The sequence below is a fragment of the Hippocampus comes genome, unplaced genomic scaffold, assembly GCF_001891065.2.
Source record: "Hippocampus comes isolate QL1 unplaced genomic scaffold, H_comes_QL1_v1.1 scaffold174, whole genome shotgun sequence".
Taxonomy (NCBI): domain Eukaryota; kingdom Metazoa; phylum Chordata; class Actinopteri; order Syngnathiformes; family Syngnathidae; genus Hippocampus; species Hippocampus comes.
This window is the reverse complement of record NW_017805983.1, coordinates 3,781,575-3,797,994: the sequence shown is the minus strand read 5'-3', so window position 1 is coordinate 3,797,994 and position 16,420 is coordinate 3,781,575. Positions and strand designations below refer to the sequence as shown.

The following is a 16,420-nucleotide window of genomic DNA, read 5'->3' as shown; positions in this document are numbered from 1 at the left end:
CACACACACACACACATACACACACACACGCACGCACGCACGCACACACACGCATACACACACACAGCAGGTCGGTGTCTTTGTGTTTTTCCAAGTCTTTAATCCAGTCAGTTTCTTTCAAGGATAATAATTCTTGGACGGTCAATTTGTTTGGTGCGTTTCTTGTTTGAAAAGGTAGCATGTTCCATCCTGTTCACGTAATAAACGGGATGAGTCCAAAGTGCCAGTGCTCATGTGAGAGGAAGGAGAAAAAAAATAACAACATGTACACACTCTAAAACTGAGCCAAGGCAGCAAGGGCCATTTGTTTGCTCTAACTCTCTCAAGTTAAACTTGGATCATTTCTGTCCTCTTTAATTCACCCCCCCAATTCTAAATCTAATACACATATTGAATGACTCAAGTAATTTTTTCTCATTGTTTTATCGTACTAAAATTGAAATTCCTAAAATTGAAGTAACAGGGGTGAGTTTTATAGTATGACATTTATGCTAATAGTATGCTGACATGAAGCACACATTACAGTGATTCAATCTGAAAAAAGGACTTCAAGTACTTCAATGGGGCTGACGCATATGTTCGGCTTAAAAAGGAAAAAAAAATCTGCTCATTTCTATTTAACATGAGTTTGAATGTGATGAATTTATTCTGAACAGAGCCACATTGCAGTTATAAGAAGGTGTGCTTACTTGTGCAACCAGTCGTTTGTATTTTACTACTTGTTTCATCGAGAATAACAAAATATTTAAAATCATTTGTACTGGTTATTTATCACATTGTTGATGGAAAAAGTGAAATGATGATCTTGGCATTTGAACAGGGGTGTGTACACTTTTTAAAAATATCCAGTTCAAATGGAGAAAAAAAACATTGTTTATGGCATTATGTTAGGATTTTAATGGCAGCTTAACTTCTTTCATGTTATTTGCCAATGTGTCAGATTGAGGTGTTCATGGAGTGGCTCATTTTCAAATGTCACTATGTGCGCACATATTTGGCTGGATGCTGACTTGAAGATTTTATGACACCATGTGTCATGATCGAAATGGCGTAAGCTTGCCAAAAGCTTCTTTGTGCTTTTGTCACATGAGAGCAAGCTTGTTAGGGCAAAAGGAGAGTCAGTCTTGTCGAGGTCAAAGGTCCAGACGTTCTTCGTGTTTACTTGCGAGATGGTGGTGGTTGTTTTTTTTCCAGGCTGTCATAAATTTCTGTTGGCTTGCTGCAAGGAAACAACGCAAACTCACCCTACCTCCTCACTGTACGTCCCGTCCCTTGCAGTCTTGACCAAATTGCATCTTCCACCCGTGCGCATGCACATTCACGTGTGCCTTGTGTAATTGGCAGACAGATTGTCAGACTGAATGTTGCTGGTGTCTGGGCCGTCATGAATATGTTTCCTGAGGCTGCGCCATCTATCCACATTGGGTAAGCCAGCCCCTTGCAACCGTTTCCTCAAGGGTCCACACCTGTCTTTACGACCGCAGGAGGGGACCTGAGTTCACCCCTCCATCACCGCATCAAAAAGAAAAAGTCTGGTCTTAAAATGCTTATAATGACAAAATGTAATTATTTCTCATTATCGATTTTAGACAGTGGCAGCCATGCATTTGGTACCTGGGAATTTCCGTGGGGGCTTAACTGACGTAATCTGCCTGTGTCCCTTGATTTTCTAGGAAGACTGGCAGAGATTTATAGAATCCAAGTGTTGCATATTGACGTTTTTCAAGGTTGGTGACCTTTGCTATCCAATCACGTCAGAGAATGGCTCGCAGTTCTTTATCAACATTTAGATAATAACATGACAAAAACATAACCCACTATAATAAAATACGTCATAATCACCAGAGATGCTTATTGTTAAATGCACAAATGGTGCCTTAAGACACGATGCATGCAATTTGTGATCAATGGGTTTTTTTTTTGTTTTTTTTTGCTTTGATTGCAAGTGCATACTTGCAATAAAGTGCTTTAATGGTGGTTTGGCAAGTGCTGAACAATTCATCAAAAAAGAGGCTTCCAGCTGTTTTATCGCTGCTGCAAAAATCAGATAATATTAATGCTATATTGATGCTCGGAGAGAAGATGAGACGGCTCAATGAACAGTATATCAGTATGTTTGTTTTATACTGAACCCAGGACCCAAGGGAGCACATCAGCTAATAAGTTGCATCAGCCAGCACCGTAGTATGTTTGTTTTATACTGAACCCAGGACCCAAGGCGAGCAAATCAGCTAATATAGTTTAAGTTGCATCAGCCAGCACCGATGAATCTCAGCAGATTAGATTCACATGGCAATACGTACAGGCTGAAACCTGAGTGTTTAAAAAAAATAATTAAAATCTAACAAAGTACATACACATACACATTGTCGCTGGAAAAATTCCACAAGTGCGGGCTTGTGTGTGTGTGTGTGTGTGTGTGTTTGCGCGTGTACACTGACAATGCAATTAGTGTGCTGCTGTGATCTCACACGCACATACTATGCAAACGCACTTGTGTGTGTGTGTGTGTGCGCGCGCGCGCGCGTGTACACTGACAATGCAATTAGTGTGCTGTTGTGATCTCACACGCACATACTATGCAAACGCACGAGCAGCTCTCACCCCACTGTGACTGACTCGAACCAGTGTGGTGTGTTCTGGCTGGTCCGTCGATGGTAAAGAACGCTGACGTAATATGTCTGGGGTTGCTAAAGCAATGAGAAACATATCTTTGTCAAAGGTACAGTATGTTTGACACAAAAACTCCTCATCACCAAAGAAAAGAACTAAAAGGGCAAAAAATATAATCGAACACCATAGTTACAATCATGATGGTAGTATTATCAGTCCCAAGTATTATTATAGTTGTATTATTATACTTGGGACTGTTTTTCTTTAGCTGGACTTCAGGTTTCTGCAAGAAAGCAAGAAAATGTCAGGAATAGCCTACTAGAACATCTGAATTTCTTTTGGGGTTAATCTGAGACACTTAAAATGGTGGCAGTTGTGTGCTGACTCCCATTGAAGATGAGTTTGAATGTGATTGTTTACTTCTGAACACAGCCACATCCCAGTTATAACGGCAGTCATCTCAGTTGATTATTTTTAATTTCCCTTTTGATTAGATTAGTTTTACATGGTATATAGTAAAGGTTTTTTATATACCAGTAGTTAATCTTGTTCACGAAAAAAGTAAAAAAAACAAGTCCATAAATATAAAACAATGACATGATTAAAGTGAGCAATATTTCATTTTTGGTGGCACAACCTTTGATTTGCAATAACTGTGTCAAGCCTGCAACCCGTTGACTTCATCGGACTTCGGCATTCTTCATTTGAAATGCTTTTCCAGGCCTTTACTGCAGCCTCTTTAAGTTCTTGTTTGTTTCTGGGGGTTTCACCCGTTAGTCTTCATTTCAGAAGGTAAAATGCACGCTCTATTGGGTCTAAGTCCGGCAAAAAAATAAAATACAAAATTACAACTGAGCAGGAATACTGATATTCACTTGTTTCATTTCAGACTTTTTCATGTCACCTTTTATTTAATTTGTCTGCATTTTTCCGAATAAGACCAAAAGTCTGAACCTTAACCTTGTTTTTCTAGTTTATAATAGAAACATGCTTGAATATAGTATGACCATATGAGAGAGGAACCAAAGCACGGGTTATGATTTTATGTCAAAGTAGTACAGGGAGTCAAACATTCAAGACAGAACCCAATGCACTTTTTAAGCATGGCTGCAGTTGAACATGTTTTCAACTGGGGCAATGCAGCACAAAGCAATGTGGAGGCCTTTACATTTCAATGTGTTTCTTCCGACTGTGACAGGAGGAAATGGCTCACTGTATTTACACTTTTGGTGTTAAGTGTTGATACTTGTTGCCATGCACCACCCCGCTGTGCCACATGCAGCAGAACATATCAGTGCCCTACAGCAGCCAAAGTGAAATTAGAGGGCATAAAGCCCCAAACGGTAGCCTGTTGGTGCTAGGGCAGGGAAAATGACACATCTCAGGAATTGGATTTCTATTGGCGTAATTGGAAACTTGGAGCACAAGGAATGCGCAGGTGGAATAAGATCATTTGATGCCTTTTGTGGGATTTTCGAGACCGCTTTGTGACATGCTTACAAAAACTGTTTGAATTGTATCCTGGAATGTGGCTTTAAGTGACGTTTGCTGGCCTCTCAGTCACCTTGTGACATTATGCAGCATAAGATCGAAGTTGTGTCAAGGGCCCGGTGGCTGCCACCATATGAGCGGATCAGCGTGAGCGCTTCCCACAGAATCTCGGGTGTCAGCCAGGCTCAAACATGCATAAAGACACCCTTTGTCTGGGAACACATAACCATCTGTGCTAACTACCTATCTGCTGTGTGTGTGGGGTGGGCAGTCAGAGAGATAAGGCGCACTGTCCTACTTTTCTTCACTAGAACAGGTGTTGCTTTTCAACAGCTGCGCATTGACAACACACGCAATTCCACAAAAAGGAAGGTGAAATCTCATTTCCTGTCTGTGTCGCTGCAGGCAAACACATTTGAATGTTTTTCGTTAGTGATGCAAAATAGAAGGATAGACCGAAAATTTGCATTTAAAAACAAAATTGGAAGCAAAATAATTTATGTTGGTGGTACAGTAGAAAATTCCCCATGTTACAGTCCTTGTGCGATGTTGTATTATATTCTATTTCCTGTCATTCTCCCTCAGATCCGGCGTGTTTGAGTAGCCATGCTTCCTGGGTATGGACTCTCTCCTTTTCCTGATTTCCAGCCTCACCATCACACTTTGCATTGCAGAGGAGACGGTCCCAGCATGTGGCTCCCTGGCCCAGGCAAGTCGGCGGCACTGATCTCTGACGCCCATCACGACGAGCCTCTGCCCCGCCCGTGTCACCACAAGCATGTGGCCGTGTGCCAGCAGGAGACTTTGACCTTCATCGATCATCGGCCACCAGCGAGCACTCGAGTAAATGGACATGGCTCTCCTTATGAACAACAATGTGCCACCTACGCTCCAGCCCTCGACTCTTTTAAACACTCGCAGAGTGAACTAATTGACTGGGCAAAAAGCTACCAGGGAACGGGCCAGGAGGAAGATCCGCTAACGTCAAACTCTTGTCTTACCAGCATGGGCGCCATCAAATGTCCAAATGGTCATAGGACGTATTTACTCGAACAGCCCGATGGAGGAGCACAAAGTGTGCTTAGTCTCCCTTTGGCTTTCCCGCTGTCATCCCTCTGCACAAACAGAGACTCCTGGGACTCCCAGATACCTTGCTCTCCATCCTCACCCGAGGGCCCAGAGTTTCACAACATGGACTCCTACCAACCGCAGAGGCGAACATCCCAAGGTTCGCTTAAAGAGAAGTCCATCCGTGAGTGAGCCTTTACTTTAAAGTTTCACAGATGTGAGATGTCCATTCTATTATATGCTGAGTTGTTGTTTGCAGGCCGTAAGATGCAGGTTTATTCTCCAGACAGCCTGAGTGACGACTCTCTCAGCAGCCCCGTCCTGGAAGCGGACTTCCTCTTCCCTGTAACCTTCGCATCTTTCCTGGAGGAAGACCTCAGCATACAATCCTCACAAGACACCAAAACCAGCCCTTCTTCTACAGATGCCACAGCGGACCCGCAGAACCTCATTCAGGATGATATTCTCCATCTACCAACAGAAAGGCTGCCGATGTTGGAGGACTCACAACCGGGTGTGAGACAAGATAGTCAGTACATGTCAATGATGGCAATGGGGTGCGGCAGCACACCGCGCAGTCGCCAAGTAGACCCCGAGCGGCGGCGCTTCTCGGCCTCAGAACTGATTTCCAGACTCCAGCTGTCCCAAAGAAAGAATTCCTTCACCTTGAAGTTGGGGAAGTCGCTGTCAGCCCGAGTTGCCTCCAAGGACAGACAGAGTTCTGGCGGTTTAAGCCCAGATAGTGAGTAGTGGAAACAAGAACAAGGATGTATGTCATGACGTGATTTAAACAAATAATTGTCAATTAAAACGAGAGTCAAAAAAGGTAATACGCAAGATGAGGAAAAGGGAATAATTTATTCCATTTAATTAGCAACTAATTTTGCACATTGCCGTTGAAGTTTGTAGAACCCCCAAATAAGAAAGCAGGTGACAGCTTTAACATAAATTTTATATATATATATATATATATATATAAAATATGCCTAGTTGCTTTATCACTTATGATGTTGTGTAAATCAACCCGATGTGCTCTAGAATCTGCTACCATTTGAGATTTTAAAAAGTATAGGTTCAGACATGTCAGGTTGACAATAAGGGAAACAACACTGCCAGTGTTACAATGAGTATATAGTAGGTGTACGAATGACACATAATCAATACTATTGGCAAAAACGGAGGTCCCCAAATCATTTTTTTCTTGGGCTATGCATTCCGACTTTTAAAAGCAGGTATCTTGATACATCTCCACGACTTACTTGGTACTTAAACCGCTTCTAGATAAATCCAACGCAAAGCAACGCAGCTCAGGAGGCTGCAGTGAGAGCGCCCCCAACAGTCCTGTAGGACCTGCACCGCCACCGTCCAGCAGTGACAATGGAGTGCCAACGCATTGGTGGAGCAGCAAACTTGGGTGAGTATTTTCCCACAGAAAACTGCCTTATTTGTAAAGGAATATTTGCTTATTGACTTGAGCAACTCTGATGTCATTTTCAGTTAACAGAAACTGGCGACATGGCCATCGCCTGAGATGGCTAATTACGGGTGGAGTTTGCTACTTAACTAATTTTTCACAAATGTACTACTGTCAAGCCATACTAACCTTTTTAAAAGATATGACAAGAACTGATTTTTATGGAAAATTGCAAACTCCCCCTTCAAATTTTCATCTTAAAGTATTACAGAAAGACAGCAAAGTTATGCAAAGAGCAATGAAATGAATTAATAAGTGGAGGTTCACTGTGGTGATCTTACTTAACATTGATGGCGACAGAATCCGGAAGAGGTCCATTGAGGAAGACTTGTGCACATCGCCTGTTGTTGCTTGCTCCAATCGCTTATCAAGGTTCTTGCCAAATTGTAAGTTCTTCCACAAATGTTCTTTTTCTGAATCTGTTTAAAAGCGGATACCTGAAAAATATTTCCGTGTTTCCCGTAGCCATCTTGTATCAAGAATACAGCGATGTTGCCATTAACAGAGAGATCCAAAGGCAACAGGGAAAGGAGCTGGGCACAGACGAGGATGGCCTCAGAGACATCGGTTCCGATGGGACCTCATCTCCATCCAGTCTATCTCCATCCAGCTCCTTTTGCTCCTCGCGAGGTTCTGCTTTTGCCCTGTGGCAGGACATCCCGGACGTGCGCTCTAGTGGTCAGCTGGACAACTTCAGCAATGAGCAGAGAAAATTGCAGGAGGTTGTTTTCACATCACACAAATGAGCCTTAAAGCTGAACTCAAGGCAAAAATTTGTTCCATGTGTCTAACCAAAGTGCAGTAGACCACTGCAACTCATATTTGTGGATTTTTTTTTTTCTCAATGTTCTTGAACATAACACAGTTGCAATTGGCTGGCAACTAGTTCAGGATGTACCTCGCCTACTGTCCGATGACAGCTGGGATAGGTTCCAGCACACCTGCGACCTTGGTCAGAATAAGCGGTTCAGATAATGGATGGATGGATAATAATCCAGCAGATCTTTGCTATTCACATGCCAGCCTGGTTAATATCCTACGTGAATAGTGGGGATCCAATGTATTCTGATTAATATTGCGTTTGTGGAATAAGAATTAAGCAGATGAATGTATCCATCAATGTCAAACTACTCTCGAGCTCTCATTGTAAATGTCATGAAACCAAATCCAGCAAACAGACGCGCTGCGACGCTCGCAAATTAAGCCCAAGGCCGGTGGATGTCAGTTTCACTCGACAGCGGCGAGCGGCATAAAGACAAAATGGCAGCCCCTTTCGATAGATGAAAATGGATGGATTCATCTATTTAATTCTTATTCAACAAACACCAAATTAATCAGAATACTGTTTGTGCTAGGCGGGCACATAGAACATATTTATTACAAAGTAAACTTTTACCTTGGGTTGTCCATTACTATCCAGTGTCCTGGGTCTGCTCATAGCTAATAACTCATTACTCCTCCCTTTAGGCCAAGTTTGAGCTGGTGACATCTGAGGCCTCATACATCCGAAGTTTGACCATCGCTGTGGATCATTTCATGCTGTCACAGGAGCTCTCCGAATGTCTTGGCGCTCAGGACAAGCAGTGGCTCTTCTCCAAGCTGCCCGAAGTCAAAGATGTCAGTGAGAGGTGAAGTCCTGAGGCACTTGCCTGTCGTTGAACACGTCTGTCATGAGGGTGTATCCAGCACTTTCCATTACTTGCAGGTTTCTTCATGACTTGGAGAGCAGGTTGGAGGAAGACATTCTGCATTTTGACGTGTGTGACATTGTTCTGGATCACTGCCCGGCTCTGCGCAGGGTCTATTTACCTTATGTAACCAACCAGGCTTACCAAGAACAGACCTATCAGCGTCTCCTGTGAGTAGGGTCTATGTCTTGTTGCTTCAGTCATCTCCTCTCTCATTCTTGCCTTGTTATGTCACTGTCTAAAATAATAAATCTGCTTCATCATAAACAAAACAAAAGAGAGGTAATTGTTTTTGGCAATAAATAAAAGAGTGTTGCTGTTAATACACACTTAGAGCCACTGCCTTTAAAAACCAAAGAACAAGTCCGAAACATTGGTGTGCTGGTGGACTCGGGTCTGACTTTCAGCATTCGTATCAAATCAGTCACTGAAACAGCCTTCTGCCAGCTGAAGAACATAGCCAGAGAGTGAAGGGTTAAATGTTCCAAGCAGACCAGGAGAATGAGTTCCTTCGAGATACAAGCCATCGTTCGGACGATATTTTTGCTTTGACTTGAGAGCAAAAATTGGCAGGATGCAAGTGCTGTATGTGGGCTGTGGCAGGCTCATCCAGTGATTTGTCTGAACAAGAGTAAAATGCCTCCCATCACAAGCTTTGCAAAACAACTTAGTCGTGTTTGTCCTGAAAATACACATGCATGACAAGAGCAAAAACTTTTGTCTAACATGGTGCCGTTAAATATTTTCTAGTCGACATGGGTGGTTGTGTTGGGCGTTCATATACACCTGCATGACTTAACTTGTAGTGAGCCGAAGAATTTCAGAGACTAATAAAGGTTTTCTTATCTTATCTTATGACTTAACTTGTAGTGAGCCGAAGAATTTCTCAAGTGCAATAATGTTCCCTTTGATGCAAAGCTTGCTCCAAAGTTAACTGGGTGATTTTTTTTTTTTTGTATATACATTCTTAATAGCCCTTAATACATTCTTAATAGTATGAAGTCAGTTAATTTTAATAAAAGACTTGGACTAATGAGTCATTTTTGGGACATGTTTGTAAACTATTTTTCTTCAGTTAAGCATAAAAGTCAACACATTGGAATGTTTATCTGTGGTCATCAAAAGTAAGAAATGAAGTTCCCTTCGACTATTCAGTCATAAAATACATTTCAAATGAAGCCTCAGCCAATTACTGGTACTTTGGACCCTCATGTGCATTGCATTGTGCGTTTTTTGTGCATTAGGATTAAACTGAATTTTTCTAATGATAATTTCAACATGGCCCCTCTTGTATCGTCAGGCAGGAGAAAGCTCGCTTTCCTGCCACTTTGGCCCGTCTGGAGGAGGACAGCGTCTGCCAGAGACTTCCTCTGACCTCCTTTCTAATCCTCCCATTCCAAAGGATCACTCGGCTTAAAATGCTGGTGGAGGTACACTTGAAACACCCTGCAGACACTTTATATTTGCACAATATGTATGTAACACGAGATTTTGATGCGATACATTTCAAAGAATGTTAAAATGTTTGTAGAACATCTTAAAGAGGACCACTCCAGGCTCCAGAGATGAAGACACTGCAACAAAGGCTTTCAATGAGTTAAAAAAGGTACTTAATATCTCATGCTAAAAAGACTTGTGGACAATTCTAACTCTGGTGACGATCTTGTCTTAGATCATTAAGGAGTGCAACTCCAGCGTGCAGTCCATGAAGAGGATGGAGGAACTCATCCATCTCAATAAGAAAATTCAGTTTGAGGGCAAGGTGACAAGTCTGTTGATTACTGTCTGTTGATTGAAAAAACAAAACATTCGAACCCCATAAAGTGAATTCAGAGATGTTTTTGGAATACATTATAAATGTTTGAAGATAATTGTTTAAAATGTGCAAACACTAAAAACTTTGTTGCACTGAATTATTGCGATATAGTGCGAAGCTGTTCTTCGCCATTTTAGTTTTCCTCTCTTATTTTTTAATTTTTATGTATTTTTTTTAAGAGTGCGTAACTGAAACGGTGCTCCTGACAAACTTGAGTGATGTCATTCCCATCTCATGGTTATGCAGTGCAATTGCGATTTCCAAATATCAAGAGGCCCAGTTATGCTGCTACATTATAACGTTAGCTAGCTAGCTATGCCTACACCCTGAAAATGCATCTTCCCTGGACGCCACAATTTACAGAACAGCTCGATGTTGTTATTTAAAATCCAAGTGAGGAGGTGATACCACAGACGTGTCCACAGCTGGTGGTCCAGTTCCAAGGAGCCGCAGTTGGTTCGCAAGTTAGCTAGTGGCTAGCGCCTCCCATGGCAGGTGACCCAGTTGGAGATATTCCAGTCATATGTGGCTTTAAACAGAGAGATTTATGCGGTTAAAGCAATTCTATTTACTATACATGCCACATTTCATCGACAAGGCAACTCACTGTGCTTCACACAACCAAAAGCACTCAAACTTTCAAATTTGGCAGGTTGTTAACAACACTCTTCTATGTGGGGTGTGTCATTTACAACACATTTATTTCATTTACAGAGACTTAAACACACGTTTTCCTTCTTTCTAGATCTTCCCTCTGATTTCTCAGTCTCGCTGGCTGGTGAAGCACGGTGAACTTCTGGAGGTGGACATGCAGACCATGAGTATTTCGGGATCCAAACTCAAGCTGCCCACCAAGCCAGTATACTTGCACCTGTTCAACGACTGCCTCCTGCTGTCCAGGAGAAAAGAGTAGGTCACCATCAGGCCACTTTATTACAGCTTTATCCTACGTTACCACTTAGGGAAGGCCTTAGCCAGATGAGCTGAATCATTATCTTTCAAATTTTGATGATACACGAACTCTGAATGGGAATAAAATGAAATGAAAATATATATTAATTTTTTTTAAATTGCTTGTTTGATTCTACTTTCAGGAAGCACGGTGGCCTAGTGGTTAGCTTATCAGCCTCACAGTTCTGAGGGTTGGAATTTCAGCCTTCCTGTGTGGCGTTTGCATGTTCTCCCCTGTGTATCTGTGGATTTTCTCTGGGTACTTCCTCCCACATTGCAAAAACATGCAAGTTAGGTTCATTGAAGATTCAAAATTGCCAATAAGTGTGAATGCTTGTTGGTCTGTGTGCCGTGTGTTTGGCTAGCAACCAGTCAAGGGTTTAACCTTCCCTCTTCGTAAGTTTACTGAGATGGGCTCCTGCTCACCTGCGAGCCTAATGAGGACAAGCACTGTAGAAAATAGATGGATGTTTGATGATTATACTTTCAACATGAAAAAAAGGAGAAGCTATCCTCCAAATGAACAGTTTTGGAGGACGTGAATAAGTCCTACATTGTTTGATTTTGTAACCAACAGTTTGTGGTTGTGTTGCAGCACATGGAAGTTCTTGGTGTTTGTTCACGCCAAGATAGGAGAGCTAAAAGTGAAGGATTTGAGTCAGAAGCTGCAAGGAATCTCAGGCTTCATCTTCCACCTACAGTTGTGTGAAGGACAGCAACTCAAACATCAGATTCTGCTCAAGTCAAACACCGAGTGTGTACCAAAGACATAAGTGGACATAAGAGCATAACTGGATGCTTTTTATCAAAAGTGCACTCTAAGTTGTGTTGATTTTGTGTGCAAGAAGGAGCGGAAAGCAGCGATGGATTGCAGCCATGTTTCCATCCAATCCTCGAGAAGACATTGAGCAAGCCAGTGAGAATGATGGTGAGTCTACAGTAAGGCTGAAGGATTTTGAAAAATGTTAATCGTGATCTGTATTACAAGAAGCAATATCAGATGTAACATACAGAAATGTTTTGGTGTCATATATTAGGCTGATGCTAAAATAAAGGCAAATGAAACATGAGTTCATACGAAAGACACTTCATCTATACTTCCAAAAGAGGTCTTAACTTACTAAACACTTTGGCTTGTCGTCTTTACAGCTTTCACTTCAACAACTTCACAAAATTAAGTATTCATGTTTTATGAAACAATGATATGTAAACATGTGGACTTCAAGCACTGAACTTATCTAGATACTATATAAATAAATAAATACATACACAAGCCCACCCGACCAAACAAAATCCAACTTTTTTTCCTTTAAATGTTATTATTAACGATGTGAAAACTGCATCCTACTACTTTGCGTTGTCGATTTGACTTTGACAAATTGTTTTGCCCTACTACACCTCTTAGGTTGGACGCGTGTGGTTCACTGTGAAGCATGAAGGCTAACCATTCTAATTATCGCATTTCCTTATTTTCTCATCTCAGACATATCTCAGGTCCAGTGCATTAGAAGCTATCAGGCACAAGAACATGATGAGTTAACACTGGAGAAGGCAGACATTCTCCATGCCAAGACCATCACAAGTGACGGTGAGAAAATGGTTTTAAAACACATGCCCATGTCACACAATATACAAGTAAATGCCGAAGGTATCACATGTCAACACACCCATGTAAAAAAACAAACAAACAAAAAAAAAAAACAAACAGTAGGCTTATTTGTCACATTTCTTCAACAAAAGGGGAATATATTCAAAACTGACTTTTTTTTTGTATATCTTCATTCCTTTTGGCTTCTCCAGTTAGGAGTGACCACGGGACTTTTTGTTTGTATATAGTGAAAAAAAAAATAGTTTGGTGTCTGGAGTGGCTGCCCACATTAAGTCTGAAATTACACCACTCAGTAAATCCTTTGGTATTTTCTATGGAGAGGGAGACACAGAGGAGAACCAGTGGCGGGCAGTGCATTTTGGATGTTGGCCTTCGCTCAGGCCACCTTGAAAATGAATTTTCAATTATGTCCGACAGTCGTCTTCTCTTGCTCAGTCGCTGGTTTCAACTAATGTACAGGAATCTCATTCAAGTATCTCTGAACCAATTAGAGGATGGAAAAATGCTGACATCACCCTAAGCCTTCTCGCTGGCTCTATTTATTGAATCTGAACTCTGGTTGACTTTAATTGGTAAACTTAGATTTACCACTGTAGATTTGGCATCGGCCAGCAATCCGGAATCTGAAGATCCTGGGAAGATTGCATTCATATGATTGCATTCATATGATAGCGACAACATGTCGAAGCTGAAATCTGATTGGACAAAAAATAAGAAAATGGTAAACCATAGACAAGTGAAATTCATGCAGCCAACAGACACGCTATGACATGAAGGCAAACGACTATTGAGATGTAAGATATTCGATTTAAATGCAGGTCAGTGCTTCTGATCATGTTTCCATCAGCAGAAAAGGCTTTGAAGGACCATCATGATTTCCCCCATTCAATGTTCATGGGGTTGATCACTCTTCCAGGTTGGGTGGAAGGCATCCGGCTGTCCGACGGGGAACGGGGCTGGTTCCCCAAGCCCTACGTGGAGGAAATCACAAGTCGCAGTGCACGTCTCCGCAACCTTCGAGAAAATATTCGCATCAAGTGTGTCACACAAAAACTGGAAGGAGAGGAATAGCCAGCTAAGCTCCCGCAACTTCTTGAGTGGTGAACGTTTCCCATACAAAGACACATTATGTGGAGGCCAGTGCGAGCATTCGCTTGTTGCCTGCTGTAAAGATAAATCTCCATTGAACTTATAAAACCAAGCTCTTAACACTTTATAAAGGATAAATAGAAAATTATTTGCAACTGACTCACTCGTGCACTGTAACATTACAACGTGACATGGATATGTCTCAAGCTTTTCCTTCTTTGTCGAACATTTTTTCTATTGACATATATATATATAGAGAGAGAGAGAGAGAGAGAGAGAGAGAGAGAGAGAGAGAGAGAGAGATTCACAATGTTTATCTTGTCACATTTTTTAATCTCTGAGCCGACAGACAGCAGAGTCAATTTATGCAATAATATGGTAAATGGGCTGTCACTTATATGGTGCTTTTCTACCTCCGGTACTCACAGTGCTTTACACTGATACCTCATTCACCCTCTGATGACGCAGCATCAGAAGCAACTTGGGGTTCAGTATCTTGCTTAAGGACACTTTGACATGGTCACAATGGCCAGGGATCGAACCACCAACTTCTGGGTTGGGAAACAACTACTCTACCACTGTGCCATGCGGCCCCCATATAATAAAAGGAAATGAACCATCAGTGAAAAGTTTCGCAACACATAAGCAATATTTTCAAGCAGCTACCTGTATCTTAATCAAACTGTCCAATAAAATACAAATCTCCAAATGTTTTCTTTTTTTTTGTAATGCTCAATATTTTTCTATAAGATCATGAATGAAATTCACTGGACATTTATAAGACATACCATTCCAATACTGCCTTTTTCAGTCACACTACAACAGGAATAAGCGTTTTGCAACGACTCTACCAATATTCTAATGATTTCTTAACGTCAAATGTTTCTATCTCTTCTTTTCTTTTTGACTGCTTATAACTTAAATGTGTATTTATTCTTCTTCAGCTACCGGTACGTTTCTCTATATGTTAAGAGTTGATGCATTCTAATTTAATTTCTAATTTGTGATCAGAAATTATGTTCAGAAATTACGATCACCAACCTACATCTAATAACACGTATTGTATGAGCCTGGATGTCTGCCAATTACTGTAACCCAAGGAAATGAATTGGAATTGTTCTATAGTGTTGTGTCTTGTCTTGGTGCAGCGTTGCATTAAAACAGGATTTTAAAAAACTGAATTGTGCATTATTCTGCTTTGGGGGGTACATCTATGTATCTATGCAAAGTATTTACACAGACAGTCAAAACAAACTATTGTTTCACAGTTCGGCACCATGAGCCCCCTGTGCACGCTCCCATTAGTGAGAGTGACTCTGTCAGTCAGCCACACCCTCCAATTTAAGGCTCTTCTAACCATTGACTCATTGCCAGATTGCTTGCTACAGGTCTATGCAAGACCCGCCAGCAGTTTTTTGTGGATTAATCTACCGTAGCGGATCCTGTCTGCCCTTGACCTTACTGCTTCATTTTTTTCTCGGGAATCCCCTCAGTCTTGTACCACACAACCATGAGTGTTCTGCCTTAGCAAGTTTGATCGTCCCTGTGGGTGTTTGGTGTTTTGCTACAATGAAGTGTGACTTTCCCATCCTGCTGTCTGTAGATGGCTTTGCGCTCCTTCACAAAAAAACATTGCGCTATCTTGCATTTCCCCCCTTTATGCACGTTCGTCCTTCCGGTCAACTTTTGGGTAAAACAAGTAGTAATGGGTCAACCAAAGGTGAGCTCCGTGGCACAGCAGCTTCTTGTAGTTGGCATAAACTCTGGAAGTCACGCTTTTATTTTTTTTATAGAAAAACGTTCTGTGACAAGGGTTACTTGTTTTGGATTTAACATTATTGTGAGTTTTTATTGTGTTTTGATTTTTAGATGGAGTTAGTTTTAATTAGTTTTTAAAGCGGGTTTGTTAGTTATTATCTTTTAGTTTTTTGAAAAAGCTTTCGGTTTTTTTTTTTTGCCTTTGAAAAGGTTACTATGTACTTATTGTGTATTGAAGTTAATTGCAATTTGTAAACTGTTTAACATTTCTTCTTCTGCATTGATGTACAGCCATGCCGAAATCAATAAATTTAAAATGAACACACAAAGCTACCTTTAGTTTCAGTTAGTTTTCTTTTCTTTTTTAAGCGTTTTCGTTCTCATTTTATTTTGTTATTGGAAATGTTTCGTATGGCTGAACGTAAAGTGCTTGTTTTAGAAAATGCTTTAAAATGGGTTCCAACAATGCGCAGATGTGTAAATGTATGAAAATATTTAAACTTTCAGTACTGTCAAATGCATATAGTATATGCATTTGATAGTAAACATAAACTACAGCAACCGGAAAAAAGATTAACTTCAACGTGGAATAGTGTAGTGTGAATTTCACGAAAACAAGCAAATACAACACGATTGGACATTTATTTGCACGAACTAGAATAACGAATGTGGGAATATATTTTATTTAATTTTATTTTTCACTCACCCCTGAGATCCAAGGACAGCTTGTAAACCGCCGTTCATCAAAAAGAAAACAGTGCAGTCCTCAATTCACACTTCTTACCAGTAGGTAGCAATGTTGCACTTTTTACGCCATTTGCCGCACTTAGTTTTCAAGAGAAGAAGAAATTTGAATTCTTAAA

The 16,420-nt window shown here is 41.0% G+C and overlaps 1 protein-coding gene across 7 annotated transcripts in view; it reads left to right on the top strand.

Annotated features, from left to right (window-relative positions):
- The window catches only part of arhgef19 (Rho guanine nucleotide exchange factor (GEF) 19), a 21,393-nt gene extending 6,415 nt beyond the window's left edge, over positions 1–14,978 (top strand). For 2 of the 7 annotated variants that reach the window (XM_019891678.1, XM_019891679.1), the window contains exons 2-16: positions 4,779–5,356; positions 5,432–5,914; positions 6,454–6,586; positions 6,947–7,032; positions 7,112–7,368; positions 8,114–8,274; positions 8,352–8,504; positions 9,635–9,764; positions 9,866–9,940; positions 10,007–10,096; positions 10,896–11,059; positions 11,697–11,855; positions 11,947–12,029; positions 12,585–12,689; positions 13,627–14,978. In XM_019891678.1, coding sequence (XP_019747237.1) covers positions 4,779–5,356; positions 5,432–5,914; positions 6,454–6,586; positions 6,947–7,032; positions 7,112–7,368; positions 8,114–8,274; positions 8,352–8,504; positions 9,635–9,764; positions 9,866–9,940; positions 10,007–10,096; positions 10,896–11,059; positions 11,697–11,855; positions 11,947–12,029; positions 12,585–12,689; positions 13,627–13,781 — 2,812 coding nt within the window. In that variant the 3' untranslated portion in view covers positions 13,782–14,978. Of the gene's footprint in view, positions 1–4,689; positions 5,357–5,431; positions 5,915–6,453; positions 6,587–6,946; positions 7,033–7,111; positions 7,369–8,113; positions 8,275–8,351; positions 8,505–9,634; positions 9,765–9,865; positions 9,941–10,006; positions 10,097–10,895; positions 11,060–11,696; positions 11,856–11,946; positions 12,030–12,584; positions 12,690–13,626 lie in introns of all 7 variants that reach the window. The other 5 variants (XM_019891674.1, XM_019891675.1, XM_019891677.1 and 2 more) reach the window with 4 other exon arrangements.
- The last annotated feature ends 1,442 nt before the right edge of the window (positions 14,979–16,420 follow it).